Raw genomic sequence first — 19,369 nt, 5'->3', positions numbered from 1 at the left:
CTTCTTTCCAAAATGGGGTCACTTGTGGCGTAGTTATACTGCCCTGGCAATTTAGGGGCCCAAATGTGTGAGAAGTACCTTGCAATCAAAATCTGTAAAAAATGGCCTGTGAAATCTGAAAGGTGCACTTTGGAATGTGTGCCCCTTTGCCCACCTTGGCTGCAAAAAAGTGTCACACATCTGGTATCGCCGTACTCAGGAGAAGTTGGGGAATGTGTTTTGGGGTGTCATTTTACATATACCCATGCTGGGTGATAGAAATATCTTGGCAAAAGACAACTTTTCCTATTTTTTTATACAAAGTTGGCATTTGACCAAGATATTTCTCTCACCCAGCATGGGTATATGTAAAATGACACCCCAAAACACATTCCCCAACTTCTCCTGAGTACGGCGATACCAGATGTGTCACACTTTTTTGCAGCCTAGATGCGCAAAGGGGCCCAAATTCCTTTTAGGAGGGCATTTTTAGACATTTGGATCCCAGACTTCTTCTCACACTTTCGGGCCCCTAAAAAGCCTGGGCAGTATAAATACCCCACATGTGACCCCACTTTGGAAAGAAGACACCCCAAGGTATTCAATGAGGGGCCTGGCGAGTTCCTAGAAATTTTTTATTTTTTGCATATGTTAGCGGAAATTGATTTTTTTGGTTTTTTTCTCACAAAGTCTCACTTTCCGCTAACTTAGGACAAAAATTTCAATCTTTCATGGACTCGATATGCCCCTCACGGAATACCTTGGGGTGTCTTCTTTCCGAAATGGGGTCACATGTGGGGTATTTATACTGCCCTGGCTTTTTAGGGGCCCTAAAGCGTGAGAAGAAGTCTGGAATATAAATGTCTAAAAATGTTTACGCATTTGGATTCCGTGAGGGGTATGGTGCGTCCATGGGAGATTTTATTTTTTGACACAAGTTAGTGGAATATGAGACTTAGTAAGAAAAAACAAAAACAAACAAAAATAATTCCGCTAACTTGTGACAAAAAAAATGTCTGAATGGAGCCTTACAGGGGGGGGTGATCAATGACAGGGGGGGTGATCAATGACAGGGGGGGTGATCAATGACAGGGGGGTAATCACCCATATAGACTCCCGGATCACCCCCCTGTCATTGATCACCCCCCTGGTAAGGCTCCATTCAGACGTCCGTATAATTTTTACGGATCCATGGATCGGATCCGCAAAACACATGCGGACGTCTGAATGGAGCCTTACAGGGGGGTTATCAATGACAGGGGGTGATCAGGGTGATCACCCCCCTGTCACTGATCACCCCCCCTGTAAGGCTCCATTCAGACATCCGCATGATTTTTTACGGATCCATGGATACATGGATCGGATCCACAAAAAACATGCGGACGTCTGAATGGAGCCTTACAGGGGGGTTATCAATGACAGGGGGTGATCAGGGTGATCACCCCCCTGTAACGGATCACCCCCCCTGTAAGGCTCCATTCAGACATCCGCATGATTTTTTACGGATCCATGGATACATGGATCGGATCCACAAAAAACATGCGGACGTCTGAATGGAGCCTTACAGGGGGGTTATCAATGACAGGGGGTGATCAGGGTGATCACCCCCCTGTCACGGATCACCCCCCCTGTAAGGCTCCATTCAGACATCCGCATGATTTTTTACGGATCCATGGATACATGGATCGGATCCACAAAAAACATGCGGACGTCTGAATGGAGCCTTACAGGGGGGTTATCAATGACAGGGGGTGATCAGGGTGATCAGCCCCCTGTCACGGATCACCCCCCCTGTAAGGCTCCATTCAGACATCCGCATGATTTTTTACGGATCCATGGATACATGGATCGGATCCACAAAAAACATGCGGACGTCTGAATGGAGCCTTACAGGGGGGTTATCAATGACAGGGGGTGATCAGGGTGATCACCCCCCTGTCACGGATCACCCCCCCTGTAAGGCTCCATTCAGACATCCGCATGATTTTTTACGGATCCATGGATACATGGATCGGATCCACAAAAAACATGCGGACGTCTGAATGGAGCCTTACAGGGGGGTTATCAATGACAGGGGGTGATCAGGGTGATCACCCCCCTGTCACGGATCACCCCCCCTGTAAGGCTCCATTCAGACATCCGCATGATTTTTTACGGATCCATGGATACATGGATCGGATCCACAAAAAACATGCGGACGTCTGAATGGAGCCTTACAGGGGGGTTATCAATGACAGGGGGTGATCAGGGTGATCACCCCCCTGTCACGGATCACCCCCCCTGTAAGGCTCCATTCAGACATCCGCATGATTTTTTACGGATCCATGGATACATGGATCGGATCCACAAAAAACATGCGGACGTCTGAATGGAGCCTTACAGGGGGGTTATCAATGACAGGGGGTGATCAGGGTAATCAGGGTGATCACCCCCCTGTCACGGATCACCCCCCCTGTAAGGCTCCATTCAGACATCCGCATGATTTTTTACGGATCCATGGATACATGGATCGGATCCACAAAAAACATGCGGACGTCTGAATGGAGCCTTACAGGGGGGTTATCAATGACAGGGGGTGATCAGGGTGATCACCCCCCTGTCACGGATCACCCCCCCTGTAAGGCTCCATTCAGACATCCGCATGATTTTTTACGGATCCATGGATACATGGATCGGATCCACAAAAAACATGCGGACGTCTGAATGGAGCCTTACAGGGGGGTTATCAATGACAGGGGGTGATCAGGGTGATCACCCCCCTGTCACGGATCACCCCCCCTGTAAGGCTCCATTCAGACATCCGCATGATTTTTTACGGATCCATGGATACATGGATCGGATCCACAAAAAACATGCGGACGTCTGAATGGAGCCTTACAGGGGGGTTATCAATGACAGGGGGTGATCAGGGTGATCACCCCCCTGTCACGGATCACCCCCCCTGTAAGGCTCCATTCAGACATCCGCATGATTTTTTACGGATCCATGGATACATGGATCGGATCCACAAAAAACATGCGGACGTCTGAATGGAGCCTTACAGGGGGGTTATCAATGACAGGGGGTGATCAGGGTAATCAGGGTGATCACCCCCCTGTCACGGATCACCCCCCCTGTAAGGCTCCATTCAGACATCCGCATGATTTTTTACGGATCCATGGATACATGGATCGGATCCACAAAAAACATGCGGACGTCTGAATGGAGCCTTACAGGGGGGTTATCAATGACAGGGGGTGATCAGGGTAATCAGGGTGATCACCCCCCTGTCACGGATCACCCCCCCTGTAAGGCTCCATTCAGACATCCGCATGATTTTTTACGGATCCATGGATACATGGATCGGATCCACAGAACGCATGCGGACGTCTGAATGGAGCCTTACAGGGGGGTTATCAATGACAGGGGGTGATCACCCCCCTGTCACGGATCACCCCCCCTGTAAGGCTCCATTCAGACATCCGCATGATTTTTTACGGATCCATGGATACATTGATCGGATCCACAAAAAACATGCGGACGTCTGAATGGAGCCTTACAGGGGGGTGATCAATGACAGGGGGTGATCAGGGAGTGTATATGGGTGATCACCCGCCTGTCATTGATCACCCCCTGTAAGGCTCCATTCAGACGTCCGCATGTGTTTTGCGGATCCGATCCATGTATCCATGGATCCGTAAAAATCATGCGGACGTCTGAATGGAGCCTTACAGGGGGGTGATCAGTGACAGGGGGGTGATCAATGACAGGGCGGTGATCAATGACAGGGGGGTGATCAGGGAGTTTATATGGGGTGATCATGGGTGATCAGGGGTTTATAAGGGGTTAATAAGTGACGGGGGGGGGGGGGTGTAGTGTAGTGTGGTGTTTGGTGCGACTGTACTGACCTACCTGAGTCCTCTGGTGGTCGATCCTAACAAAAGGGACCACCAGAGGACCAGGTAGGAGGTATATTAGACGCTGTTATGAAAACAGCGTCTAATATACCTGTTAGGGGTTAAAAAATTCGGATCTCCAGCCTGCCAGCGAACGATCGCCGCTGGCATGCTGGAGATCCACTCGCTTACCTTCCGTTCCTGTGAGCGCGCGCGCCTGTGTGCGCGCGTTCACAGGAAATCTCGCGTATCGCGAGATGACGCGTATATGCGTGACTGTGCGCAGCGCTGCCACCTCCGGAACGCACATGTGCGTTAGGCGGTCCGGAGGTGGTTAATACCGGAAAAAAACGCTTCAGTTTTGTCCCCATTCATTGTCAATAGGGACAAAACGTAACTGAACAGAACGGAGTTCTCCAAAGTGCATTCCGTTCTGTTCTCATACCGGAGAGCAAACCACAGCATGCTGCGGTTTGCTTTCCGTCCTGGGATGCGGAGCAAGACGGATCAGTCATTACCCACAATGCAAGTCAAAAAAGACGGATCCGTTTTCTATGACACAGTAGCAAATTGATCCGTCCCCCATTGACTTTCAATGGAGTTCATAACGGATGCAGACGGTTGTATTATCAGTAACGGAAGTGTTTTTGCTGAACCCTGACTGATCCAGCAAAACCGCTAGTGTGAAAGTAGCTTTAGTTAATGGTGCCTGATCCTTTTTTTTTTCCTTACAGAAAAAATGGATCAGGCGCTCATTGACTAAGGCTACTTTCACACTTGCGGCAGGCTGTTGCGGCGGGGGAACAGCCTGCAGGATCTGTGCTAACGATAGCCCACCGTGCCGCCGGAAGTCCACTCTGGCCCCATTCACTATAATTGGGCCGGGCCAAAGCACAGCAAACCGCAGTTTTTGTCCGACCGCCTCTCGGCATGTCTGCCGGTCCCTGCTAGTGCAAGTGTGAAAGTAGCCTTACAATGATTTTCATGCCTCATCAGGTTTGTTCAGTGCGTGCAGCGGTATTTGTCTGGCTGCCTCTTGGTATATTTGCCGTGCTGTGACCGGATCTACGCCACTCCCTATCAAAGAGAACGGGGTCGGGCGGACTTCTGGCAGCACGCGGATGTACACTGTAGTACGGATTCGGCAGGCTGTTCCCCTGCCGGAACGAGTAGACGCCAGGTGAAAGTAGCCTTAAATGGAACGAGTTGATTTAATTCAATTTTTTTTCTTTTTTTATATTATTGATCATGCTGCGTAGTGTTACCAGATTGTGATATGATGATAATCATTCGCAAATAGAAACCTGTAAATGTGGAAATACAAAGCCACTGGTCTGAATGTACATTAATCACCAGACTTGCCGCTGATTGTAGGTTATACGGCTTTTTTCCCTGTTATTTCGGAAGGTGTAATGATGTCTTCTGTTCTTTCGACAGGTGAACGTGTATGTCCTGGGGAAAACCTTTCTTCTGCTGGCCAGAGAGCTCTGCATTAACGCTCCCGCTATAGGTAACTTTACTACTCGCTTTATGTCCTTCACTGTGAACGTCACTTGTAAATGAGGCAGTCACTCACCGGAAGCATTTCTATTCGTGAACAACCTGTGGCTATGTGGAAAATGTGGCGCTATGGTTCCCAGCATGCCTTGATGCCCACTTCAGTACACAAAGCCGTTTCTAGCAAATGCATTGATTTTGTTGGCAAAAGGAAAACTAGTAACGAGGCCTGTGCTATAAGAGCAGCCAGCTGAAATATTTATGACATAAGGTAGTCATAGAAAAGAATAAAATACGTCCCTTGTATTTCTGACTGCTGCAGAGGAGTGTCCTCCATACAAACCTGCAGGCCTTCTGCAGACTATTGGGGTCTGTTCACACACATAGAACATTCTGTTACATACTTCCGAATAGGGTTGTTTCTGGAGCATGTCCATGCCTTTCTGCAAACCCTGTTCTGATAAATGAGACATTGACAGAAGTTTCTGCAACAAATGTGGGGCATGCACCTTCACTCTTAGATGACAGAAGCTTCTTCATCGTTCCCCATTAAAACAAACATGAACGCTCATGAACGTTTGCTCTTGGCGGAGTTGGGTGAAATAGCTCCCTTCTGCTAGCATGCCCATAGCTCCCATTGGTCAGACTTAAGGGCTATGTACACCTTCGGAGGCAATTTTGTTTTATGATTGCATGTCACATGGTTTTTGTCTAAAAAATTTTTTTTTCAATTGGCCTTTATTAAAAATATTGAGCTGTCCTGTCACAAAGGGTTAACTGTTTTTCTAGCTGTGTGACTGGTACTTTGACTTTATCTGTAAACTACTGAGAGGTCATAGACACTTACTCAAGCCACATTCTTATCAGCAAGATGAGAACTGAGCTATAATGAGTGTCTATAATGTCAGAGAGCAGAGATAAGGAGCCCGTCAGCTGCTGGTCTGACGGAAAAGACTGAAAATTCTAAAGGTTTTCTAGCGTGTACTAGAGTAGGTCAGCTCTGTACAGAAAAAAGGACGCCATGTTTTTAGCTCAAAATGTTTACAATGCAATAATACAAAAAAAAAATCCCCCAAAGGTGTACATAGCCTTTTAATGTACCGTATATGCAAAAGTAGTGTCCTTTTACCGTCCATATGGCTGCTATTAGTTGGTTTACCTTTTGTCAACTGTGCAAAAAAAGTGCATAGATTTGTAATAAAAATGTAAATCAGCTGCTGTGTGCGGCTTCACCCTATAACATAATGGTTTAGATTTTTTTGAAGAAGGAAGTTCTCTTGAAAATCCTTTAGGCTATGTCCACACATGACTGACTAGCTGCAGATTTTCTGCTTGTAATCTGTAGGAGAAAGAAAATGCCCCAAATGTTCAGTGAAAAGTTTCTGCTGACCATTGTGCCGTGTGTGGATGAGAATTGTACCACGCTGCAGATTTACCGCACGAAAATCCGGTACTTCGTCTATTCAATCACGCATAGACCTAGCCTTAAAGGGTATTTTAAGGACCCCCAAATTCATATTTTTATTTCTTTTCCCTGAATTCTGGAAATGTTTTAAATAAAGAGAAGCTTTACTCACCTGCTCGATGCCTCTCCAATCCAGCACTGCTGCTTCAGTGCTCCTGGTCACTTTGGTTTCCAGTGCTGACATTCAGCAAAATTGTTGGGGTCCTGGAAGACCTCTTTAAAGGGATTGCCCCACCAGTAAATATTGTATTCATTGTACAGATCATATAAAAATTAGCATTTAGTTTTTCCGTTTACATGCATTAACAATGATCCATTGAAGATTTACTTACATAACATGGCTCCACCTGGTGTTCAAAGTGTATAACAATGTGTGTTTCCAGGTGGTGCCAGTGGACTTGCATGCTCGGTCATTCTTCCACTGCCTCATTCCCTTTCCTGTCATAGTGATCCTGTGTGCACTAAGCAGCAGTGTATACACATTGCGTCTAGTAAAAGAAAATAGCAGAGATGCTCACCAGTATATTATACTGGAGCACAGCCCACTAACTACCAATTAGTGATTTATAGCATACAAAGCAAGAAGAAAAATGGCTGGCTCACAGACACCTTAAATATAGTTTACTAAATCAATACAAATGTATTACAGAAAATCGTATTCCTATTACGCAAATAAAAATGACATTAAAACATAGTCTCGGACCATTTGAATGTTTATAATACGGAGCTCATGCATAAAAATTCATATATAATAATAATAATAAAAAGGTACGGCTTTGTTGTACTTCTAGTTCGTTACGTAGGTGTACGCAGTATATGCTTTGATTGTGCCTTATTTAGTAGGGTATCCACATAGTCTGAATAGAATTCAATGTTTTAGTGCTCCCACGCTTGAGCTGGGACTTATAGTACCATATGGACCTCGCTTTAATGTGGGCTATTCTTGTCTCGCGTATTATACCCGGTAAGATGACTCCTCTGTATGTTGACTTGATGTGTTTGTTTATGTTGGCAATAATTCAGGAGGCTATTACTCACAAATGCTGCAGCGCTGTGATCCTCCCTCGATGTCTCAGTCGGCTGCCCGTTCTGCTGTGTGCCGGCTTGAATGACTTTGCCGCACATACGTTGTTGAAGCGCAGGGGCGCCAAAGCCAACTTGAATGCACTTGTGTGGATTATCTTCAAATATTACTGTACACCTTCGGTAGTCAACAGGCAATACCCATCAGACGCGTTTCGGAACAAAACGTTCCTTCCTTAGTGGTAGCAAATAATGTTAATTTAGGCACATCAATGTTAATAATAAAATCTGGACCGGAGTAAGTTTGGCAACTTTGTCTCAAACTCCTCAGACACAAAGTGCGCACCATGCGTTATTGCACTTCAACGCTTATACTGTTATTGTATATATACGTGAAATACATATAGCTCACAGATAATTACATTGTATATACCAGACACAAATAGAAATATAGAAAAAGGACTGAAAAATAAACATGAAAATGAAAATAACAGTGTGACATAGAAATGTAAGAATCTAAAAAAATATATATTAAACAAAATAGAAAATAGAAGTATATAAATAAAAATTTAAAATATAGAAATGAAATATGAAAAAATTAAAAAATAGTCTGAGTAGAAGATGTAGGGGGTGAGGGGAAAGACGCAGAGAGAGTCAATGCGCTGATAAACAGCCTGGAATCCACACTCTGTGTGAACTGATCCCCACCCCATTTATAGGAACCCAAATATCTCCACTTCTGAATTCAACCCCAAGGGCATCAAGGATCCAAACTCGGATATCTTCTTTGATTCACCCCTAGACATCCTAGAGATGAAAGCTCCTCCCCTCCCATTCTCCTTCACTGATTGAATGGCCATGAATCTCAACCCCCTCGGATTACTGGCATGATGTATTTTAAAATTGCTTTGATAGTGTGTTTTTCATAACCTTTCCTAATATTATTAATGTGTTCAGCGATCCTTATTTTTAATTCCCCGATTGTATGTCCTATATATTGTTTTGAGCATGGGCACTCGATATAAATAAATGACTGCTTTGCTGTTACAAGTAAAGTTTTTTTTGATCTCCCACTTAAGGCCATTGGTACTGGATATTGCTATTATCTTTCTATAAAAAAAAAAATTGTTTGCAATTTTGACATAGTCCTCACCTATAGAATCCTTTTAGGTTTATCCAACTGTTCTGGTTTCATGCAATTTCTTTTCAAACATCGAAACTGACTCATTGGAACATTGGGTAGCCATCTTGGGAGGTGACAACTTGTAACATAGTAACATAGTATATAAGGCCGAAAAAAGATATTTGTCCATCCAGTTCGGCCTGTCATCCTGCAAGTTGATCCAGAGGAAGGAAAAAAAAACCTGTGAGGTAGAAGCCAATTTTCCTCACTTTAGGGGAATAAAAATTCCTTCCCGACTCCAATCAGGCAATCTGAATAACTCCCTGGATCACCGACCCCTCTCTAGTAGCTATAGCCTGTAATATTATTACGCTCCAGAAATACATCCAGGCCCCTCTTGAATTCCTTTATTGTACTCACCATCACCACCTCCTCAGGCAGAGAGCTCCATAGTCTCACTGCTCTTACCGTAAAGAATCCTCTTCTATGTTTGTGTACAAACCTTCTTTCCTCCAGACGCAGAGGATGTCCCCTCGTCACCGTCCTGGGGATAAATAGATGATGGGATAGATCTCTGTACTGACCCCTGATATATTTATACATATTAATTAGATCTCCTCTCAGTCGTCTTTTTTTCTAAAGTGAATAACCCTAATTTTGATAATCTTTCAGGGTACTGTAGTTGCCCCATTCCAGTTATTACTTTAGTTGCCCTCCTCTGGACCCTCTCCAGCTCTGCTATGTCTGCCTTGTTCACAGGAGCCCAGAACTGTACACAGTACTCCATCTGTGGTCTGACTAAGGATTTGTAAAGTGGTAGGACTATGTTCTTATCACGGGCATCTATGCCCCTTTTGATGCAACCCATTATCTTATTTCCCTTGGCAGCAGCTGCCTGACACTGTTTTTTGCAGCTTAGTTTGCTGTTTATTAAAATTCCTAGATCTTTTTCCATGTCAGTGTTACCGAGTGTTTTACCATTTAATAAGTACGGGTGACTTGCATTATTCCTTCCCATGTGCATAACTTTACATTTATCAGTGTTAAACCTCATCTGCCACTTCTCTGCCCAAGCCTCCAATCTATCCAGATCGCTCTGTAGTAGTATACTGTCCTCATCAGTGTAAATTACTTTACACAGTTTAGTGTCATCTGCAAAAATTGATATTTTACTATGCAAGCCTTCTACAAGATCATTAATAAATATATTGAAGAGAATAGTGCCCAATACTGACCCCTGAGGTACCCCACTAGTGACAGTGACCCAATCTGAGTGTGTACCGTTAATAACCACCTCTGTTTTCTATCATTGAGCCAGTTACTTACCCACTTACAGACGTTTTCTCCCAGTCCGAGCATTCTCATTTTATATACTAACCTTTTATGCAGTACAGTGTCAAATGCTTTGGAGAAGTCCAGATATACGACATCCATTGATTCGCCGCTGTCAAGTCTAGAACTTACCTCCTCATAGAAACTGATTAAATTAGTTTGGCATGACCGATCCCTCATGAAGCCATGCTGATATGGCGTTATTTGCTTATTTCCGTTAAGATGCTCTAAGATAGCATCTCTCAGAAAACCTTCAAACAGTTTACCCACAACAGATGTTAAACTTACCGGCCTATAGTTTCCAGGCTCTGTTTTTGGACCCTTTTTGAATATTGGCACCACATTTGCCATGCGCCAATCCTGTGGGACATTCCCTGTCAGTATAGAGTCCGCAAATATCAGAAATAAGGGTCTGGCTATGACATTACTTAATTCCCTTAGGATACGGGGGTGTATGCCATCCGGTCCTGGCGATTTGTCTATATTAATCTTTTTTAGTCGCTGCTGTACTTCTTCCTGGGTCAGACAGGACACTTTTAATGGGGAATTTATTTTACATTCTGCATGTCATCTGACAGTTTATTTTCCTCAGTGAATACATTGGAGAAAAAAATATTTAACAGCTTTGCTTTCTCCTCGTCGCTCTCTGCGACTCCCCCCTCATTACTCTTTAACGGGCCGACACCTTCAGATTTATACTTTTTAACATTTATATAATTGAAGAACATTTTAGGGTTAGTTTTACTCTCTTTGGCAATTAATCTCTCAGTCTCTAGTTTGGCCGCTTTTATTTGTTTTTTACATGTTCTATTTTTTTCCTTATAGTTTTTCAGTGCTTCCGTGCTACCTTCCTGTTTTAGTGTTTTATATGCTTTCTTTTTGTCATTTATTGCTTTTTTTACAGTTCTGTTTATCCACATTGGTTTCTTTTTGTTCCTTAACCTTTTATTCCCATACGGTAGGTACCTCTCACAATGAGATTTTAGGGTGCTTTTAAAGATATCCCATTTTGTGGCTGTATTTTTATTTGTGAGGACTTTATCCCATTTAGTTAGGCCTATGGCCTCTCTTAGTTGGCTAAATTTAGCTTTTTTGTACTTAAAATAAACTGTTCTTGGCCACTTCCTTCTGATATGTACTGCAAATAAATGATCCATCTATCTTCTCTATTCTCAAATCCGAAAATTCGACCACCTGTGAGCTTATATTAGGGGTGAACTTTAAATTACACGGATTACTGTTGATCTCATTTATAAACTGCATCAGAACTTGATGAGATCCCTCCCAAATAACTAAAATGCCATCTATATATCTTTGCCAGAGCACCAGGTCCGACCCCAGTCTGGGAGCAACTGCCTCCTGTCCCCATGCTGCCATGAATAAATTGGGGTAACTGGGTGCAAACATAGTGCCCATTGCGGTCCCTGTGATCTGTAAATAAAATTTTGAATCTAAAAAAAATTATTGTGGGACAAAACAATCCTGATACCCTCTAATAAAAACTTTATTTGTTCAGCTCCTAATCTACCTTCCTGTAATAAAATCTTTGCTATAGCATGTATTCTTTGATCGTGATTTATACATGTGTATAATGAACCAATATCTAAAGTTGCAAGAATCCAATGGGGTTGACATCATGTTTTCCGATAAATTAATTACTGCTGTGGTATCTTTTAGATGGGACGGAGTGACTCCGACATAGGGTTGTAAAAATCTATTCAAATATTGGGATAAGTTAGATGTCAAGGACCCTATGCCAGAGACAATCGGCCTACCTGGGGGTGGAGAGGATCCTTGTGAACCTTGGGGATGCAGTAGAACACTGGTAGTCTTTTGGCGGTTCCGAGAATTAAATCAAACTCAGATTTATTAAGTATATCTTTGTTTTTGCCTTTTCACATATTTAGACCATATCCTTATAGTAAAATTCCACTGCAATTAGGGATGGGTGATATGGCCTAAAATCTATATCACAATATAATTTGAAGCATGTGCGATATAACGATGTATCGTGATATATTATTTTCTTCTGTATGTATACAAATTACATGGCCATCATCATCCATGTCCCCCAGCCAGCGCCATCAGCCCCATGCCATTGCCACCATCATCATGTCCCACAGCCAGCGCCATCAGCCCCATGCCATTGCCACCATCATCATGTCCCACAGCCAGCGCCATCAGCCCCATGCCATTGCTACCATCATCATGTCCCACAGCTGGTGCCATCAGCCCCATGCCATTGCCACCATCATCATGTCCCCCAGGTAGCGCCATCAGCCCCATGCCATTGCCACCATCATCATGTCCCCCAGGTAGCGACATCAGCCCCATGCCATTGCCACCATCATCATGTCCCCCAGGTAGCACCATCAGCCCCATGCCATTGCCACCATCATCATGTCCCCCAGCCAGCTCCATCAGCCCCATGCCATTGCCACCATCATCATGTCCCCCAGCCAGCGCCATCAGCCCCATGCCATTGCCACCATCATCATGTCCCCCAGGTAGCGCCATCAGCCCCATGCCATTGCCACCATCATCATGTCCCCCAGGTAGCGCCATCAGCCCCATGCCATTGCCACCATCATCATGTCCCCCAGGTAGCGCCATCAGCCCCATGCCATTGCCACCATCATCATGTCCCCCAGCCAGCGCCATCAGCCCCATGCCATTGCCACCATCATCATGTCCCCCAGCCAGCGCCATCAGCCCCATGCCATTGCCACCATCATCATGTCCCCCAGCCAGCGCCATCAGCCCCATGCCATTGCCACCATCATCATGTCCCCCAGGTAGCGCCATCAGCCCCATGCCATTGCCACCATCATCATGTCCCCCAGGTAGCGCCATCAGCCCCGTGCCATTGCCACCATCATCATGTCCCCCAGCCAGCGCTATCAGCCCCATGCCATTGCCACCATCATCATGTCCCACAGCTGGTGCCATCAGCCCCATGCCATTGCCACCATCATCATGTCCCCCAGGTAGCGCCATCAGCCCCATGCCATTGCCACCATCATCATGTCCCCCAGGTAGCGACATCAGCCCCATGCCATTGCCACCATCATCATGTCCCCCAGGTAGCGCCATCAGCCCCATGCCATTGCCACCATCATCATGTCCCCCAGCCAGCTCCATCAGCCCCATGCCATTGCCACCATCATCATGTCCCCCAGCCAGCGCCATCAGCCCCATGCCATTGCCACCATCATCATGTCCCCCAGCCAGCGCCATCAGCCCCATGCCATTGCCACCATCATCATGTCCCCCAGGTAGCGCCATCAGCCCCATTCCATTGCCAGTTTGCCACCATAATCGTGTCCCCCAGCCAGCACCAACAGCCCCATGCCATAGCCATACACATTGCTTCTACCCTGCTTGTTGGGGAAGTATCCTATTGTATAAAACCTGTGCATTGACTTGTGAGCAAGCAAAAACTATTTATTTTACGGCTCCAATCTCCTTGGCATACTTTTTATGTAACTATGTTCAGATTAGCTTATTGAGGGCTGTATTTACAGCTGTCAGAGGGAGAAGGAGACTGACTGGAAACTTCCTGGGGACTATATTTGCAACTGCCAGAGGGGGGAGCAGCCTGACTGGTGGTGATGTAGAACAGCGTACGTAAAAGATATACAGGCGTAGATTTATCATCTTTTACACCATTTTTATGGCTCAAAAACGCCACTGTGACATAATTTTGTAGCAAACTGCATTTCTACATCGCCCTCTCCACTTTCAGATAAGGGGGTGTGGCGGGCAAAGGACGGGGGCAGTGGATTCAGCACACTTATCTTAATTTAGGCCAGAAATATAGGGCAGCCCCAAGCTGCTTTAGATTTTAATTTGTACGCACGGACTGCCGGAGGATGTTCCCAATTTATGACGAGGCCTGCGCATGGGATGTCAAGACCGGCACAGCACACTTTGGCCTTGATGAATCTCCCCCATAGAATGCCTACAAAGGGTTTTTGGAATGCTAGACTAAAAAACTGGGAAATGGGTCATGTTATATACTGCCCAGCTGAGTTCACATCAGCGTTCACAATTCCATTATTGCTTTATAACGGAAAATAACGGAATTCGTAAGATGGAATTCAAAACTGAAACCTTTATAGGCATTCCGTTTTGATCCTCCATAATAGAGGTCTATGTGAACAGGACTTTCTTTTCTGTCCTGGATAACGGAAACCAGACTGTGTTTGCCCATAGACCTTTATTATGACGGATCAAAACGGAATGCCTCTAAAGGTTTCCGTTTTGAATTCCGTCTTACGAATTCCGTTATTTTCTGTTATAACCATGTACCATTATAAGGCATGCTGAGGGGTGACACAGAGAAGGTGAAAAAGTGGAATTGGTGCCAAGTTATATACATTTCAGGTTAGTGGCCTTTTTGGGACTTTTTATAGGAACTTATTTCATGGGATTACCCATTTTAAATAAGTAATGGATTTTCTGCCCAATTTTCTTTTAATTTACAAATCCGATGCAGAACATCAGGCAGTGCTTGAACATAAAAAGCGCCCACGTACAGCCTGCTCATAACCTGATGATCGGCTGTGCGAGTGTATAATTAACAGTTGACCTGCATACACAGGTGTGTATATTCTGCTGTTTCCTCAGGTCGTAAAACAAGTTATCATTCAGGAAATCTTAAACGTACTTAGAAAACGGCTTGTAAAACACCCAGGACGCCAAGATTAAAGGAGAGATTATGTCGGTCAGCTGCAATTTCTTAAAGACACAGGACTAGTTTGTTAATGCAAGGGATAAACGTGCATAGGGAAGAACAGACCTGCTCAGGTGTTTTAATGTAAAACCTCTTATAAATTGGTGCTGCATTCATTTAGCAGCGCCTCTAACAGCATCTGTGCAGGAGTCCTGGAAGCTAGAGGGATCTTATGGCTTCAGCAAGGAAGGGTTATTCAATGTGTAAGGTAAAGTTTGCTAGTATATATCGTCTATCAGTCCTACACACACACACATACACACACACACAGATAGAACAGCAGCACAGTTAGATGGTGTGAACAGGGTGCAATTCCTCAAGGAAAGCGGGCTTCTCCTCCACTATAAACACGTCCAAATAACGAGGCAGCTCTCCAAAATAGCGTGAAAGGGTGAAGACGCCAAACTTTTATCCCCAGGCAACGTTTCGGCCTACTCAATGAGGCCTTTGTGTGTGTGTGTGTATATATATATATATATATACACACACACGCACGCACGCTCTTCCATGTATATATGTCATGAGCGATGCCCGGATAGTGCCCTATGACAGCCGGATGTATAACTCCTAGTAATCATGCAAGCTCTGCCTGTCCACGAGATCAGCGTCAGCACATCTGATACAAATAAATGGGCTTCTGCCACAATTGCCAAGATCTTAAAATAAAAAAATAGGAGAGCATATGGGGTAGTGTATAATGACAATAAGCCGCTCACCTCTGACTGTTCTGCTCAGGGCACAACAGCCTGTAGTTCAATGTATGGAGGTAGTGTCTGCTGCTGCTGCTCGCTGTTCCTCCGGTATGCAAAAGATACGGAATTTTGCACACTATTAGACCCTGCCCCTGACGGTACATGCCCACCCAAAGCCCTTTGGTACACCTCCAGCTGCCATTAGCATCCCACCATCATGCAGCAGGGAGGGGTAAGGCAGTGGGCTGAGATAGGGACTCTTTCTCCGCTGTCTAACTGCCTATATGATACAATTGCTACTGACTGTGGCATCTAATGGGTGCAACTGCAGAGATCGAATTTATCTCCTATCCTGGCAATTGTGCAGAGTAGAAGGAAATAAAAAACATGAACTGTAGCGGCGCTGCAAAGTACACCTCCAGGAGTAATTCCAGCAAGCTTTATTGGTGGTACAACAACACGTTTCGGGATTGTACTAATCCCTTTGTCAGGTCAGATACACCACTTATCTGACGGGATCACTGCCGTCCTAAAAAGTGTTGTTGTGTCATCAATAAAGCTTGCTGGAAATACTACTGGAGGTGTCCTTTGCAGAGCCGCTAAAGCTCAAGTATTTTTCTCTACTCTGCACATTTACCAAGATATTAGACAAATCCGATCCATTAAATTTCACCCATAAGGCTACTTTCACACCTGCGTTCAGGTGTCCGCTCCGTTTGAAGGGGCTCACAAGCGGCCCTGAACGCAGCCGTCTGGCCCTAATGCATTCTCAGTGGAGGCGGATCCACTGAGAATGCATCCGTCTGCCAGCGCTCAGCCTCCGCTCCGCCTAGTGCAAGCAGCGTCCGTCCAGACTTATAATGGAAGTCAATGGGGACGGATCCGCTTGAAGATGACACCATATGGCTCAATCTTCAAGCAGATCCGTCCCCCATTGACTTTCAATGTAAAGTCTGAACGGATCCGCTCAGGCTACTTTCACACTTAGAAATTTTTCTAAGTTATAATGCAGACGGATCCGTTATGAACGGATGCAAACGTCTGCATTATAGGAGCGGATCCGTCTGATGAAACATCAGACGGACCCGCTCTGAACGCTAGTGTGAAAGTAGCCTTAGATCTCGCAGACAGTAGCAACTGCAGCATATAAGCAGTTAAAAAGAAAAGGTTCCCTATCTCAGCCCATTGCCTTACCCCTCCCTGCTGCATGATTGTGGGGCGCTAATGGTCATTATAGCAGCCTGAGATATAACAATGAACTCTGGGTAGGTATCTACCCTGCAGGGGCAGGGTCTAATAGGCTGCCTGTCAGTGTAAAACAGACAGTATAGAACTCTGCAATACAGAAGTGGTCAAGTGATTGCACGGTCAAGTGGGACAAAAAATGTGAACAAAAATCTAATAGAAAACCTTAAGATTTCATTTCCCTCTAATGCCTCATTCACACGTCGGTGATTTCTGTCAGCGATTTTGAGCCGAAACCAGGTGCGGCTCTAAACACAGAACAGGCGCAGATCTTTCCCTCATACCTTATGTCCTGGTTCACAATCACTGATGGAAATCACTGGCGTGTGAATAAGGCTTTATACAGTGCTTTATTATGTCAAATAGAACAATGAACATACGTCTCGTGATTGATATCACAGTGTTTGCACATGAGCTATACAATTATCTTGTCATTTAATCCACATGGTGAATAGTGTAAAAAAGAAATTCCTAGAAATGTTTTTATTTATAACATTTTTTTTTTTATTTTTTTTGCGAGGGTGGCTAGTCCGGCCTCCCAAAACAGGTAGAAGTGATCCAAAAGTTGCATACACCCCAAATGGTACCAATGAAAACATCAACCCATCGCACAAACAACAAGCCTTCGCCTAATTGGCAGAAAAGAAAAGAGTTATGGCTCTTAAAATACGATGATTAAACTAAAAGATAAAGTTAGTCTTCCACTCGTTCATTGTACGTGCGGTCAGTCATGGTGCGTCGGTCGCCTAGCAGAAGTTGCTGTGAATGGGGACGCTGTGCTCCTTGGCGTGTGTTTGTGGAACCAGATAATAATATTGACCAAGCACAAATACACGGCCAGTCCGTTTTCATGTGGACGCAGGGAAGGTAGCTGGTCACGCATTTACAGTCTTATGGGGCGTTTTGGGAGGGGGCGGTAGCCACAACCATTCATTCCCAATCTGGTCCCAATAAAATATAATAATAATAATAGTGCAAAAGATATTGAGACTTTCTTGTCTGCCCAGTTCTTCTCTTGATTTTCCCAAAATTCTGCCTTCTCAGTCACTAAATACATAATGATTAGTAGTAACCCATCAGAAGATATTGATAAAAGACCCTTCTTGTAGATTAAAGGGGGCATCCCAACTCAAACCTTTCATGGCATCACAGGATATGCTATAAATGTCTGATCCCATTCCCATGTTTTGTTCCTAAATAACCAGACGACTTTGTAATTTTTTCACAAGGTGGTTTTGTACGAGGTAGATGCAGTGTAATCTGTATTGTCTGGTTCCAAGCCAGTTTTTTTATTTTTATGTTACACTATAGACTGCTCTAATTAGGCAAGTTTCCTTTGCTTCGCTTCACTGCAGGGGTCCTGCTCTGGAGATAGGACCAGGTCCCAAAGGTGACATCAATGTCTGAGATGGGATTACCCCTTTAAAGGCTGTCTGTTATATTTGTCACGGGGAGTTTCACGTGTGGGTTTTTGAATTTTTGGGGGTTTTTAGTCAGTTTTTGTGCATTTTTTTGCTGTAAAAACATCAGCTTCAGATTAGGGTTCGACCGATATTGATTTTTTTAGAGCCGATAACGATAATCTGTGAACTTTCAGGGCCATAGCTGATCATTTATACCGATATTTTAAATCTCATAATATATATTATATTGGTTGGTAGTCACTGAGGTGGTGGAAATTTGCATTTGGCACTAGTATATTATAAATGTCAATTATTAATAATAAAGCCCTTAGTTGGCAGTCCATTTATAATTTAATTTTATAATATACTAGTGCCAAATGCCAATTTCCACACCATCCCCCCCTCCTCACTGACTTTATTAACCCTTATCAGACCTCAGATCAGCCCTTTATTAACCCCTATCAGACCTCAGATCAGCCCTTTATTAACCCCTATCAGACCTCAGATCAGCCCTTTATTAACCCCTATCAGACCTCAGATCAGACCTTTATTAACCCCTATCAGACCTCAGATCAGACCTTTATTAACCCCTATCAGACCTTTATTAACCCCTATCAGACCTCAGATGAATAAAATAAAAAACTCCTAACCGCTCCTGCGCCGCGGCTCCTCTTCATCTCCGGGTCCGGCGTTTCGCTCCCCCTGTACGGGGTCAGGACAGTGCAGCGCGGGCCCCATCAAAGAATACCAGGGAGGGCGAGTATCGGAAGCACTTGCTGCGCTTTTTCCCCTACTCTCAATGCATACTAGTGTGCGCTTCCATAATGGAAGCGCTCACTAGTATTCGCTTTATACGCATTATCGGTATATTGGCAAGGTTAGATACCGATAATGTACAAAATCCTGAATATCGGCCGATAATATTGGTACTTCCGATAATCTGTTGATCCCTACTCCAGATATTAGCTGAAGGTTAATACGAAAGGTAGGACATACAAGC

At 44.6% G+C, this 19,369-nt stretch overlaps 1 protein-coding gene across 1 annotated transcript in view; it reads left to right on the top strand.

Annotated features, from left to right (window-relative positions):
* Nucleotides 1-19,369, top strand: part of BRF1 (BRF1 RNA polymerase III transcription initiation factor subunit) — a 266,657-nt gene that overhangs the window by 91,164 nt on the left and 156,124 nt on the right. Inside the window, exon 5 of the mRNA XM_044271525.1 lies at nucleotides 5,292-5,364. Coding sequence (XP_044127460.1) covers nucleotides 5,292-5,364 — 73 coding nt within the window. The remainder of the gene's footprint in view (nucleotides 1-5,291; nucleotides 5,365-19,369) is intronic.

This window comes from Bufo gargarizans, chromosome 11 (assembly GCF_014858855.1).
Source record: "Bufo gargarizans isolate SCDJY-AF-19 chromosome 11, ASM1485885v1, whole genome shotgun sequence".
In the NCBI taxonomy this organism is placed as follows: Eukaryota; Metazoa; Chordata; class Amphibia; order Anura; family Bufonidae; genus Bufo; species Bufo gargarizans.
Note: the sequence above shows the minus strand (reverse complement) of the source record. Positions and strands in the feature narration are given on the sequence as shown.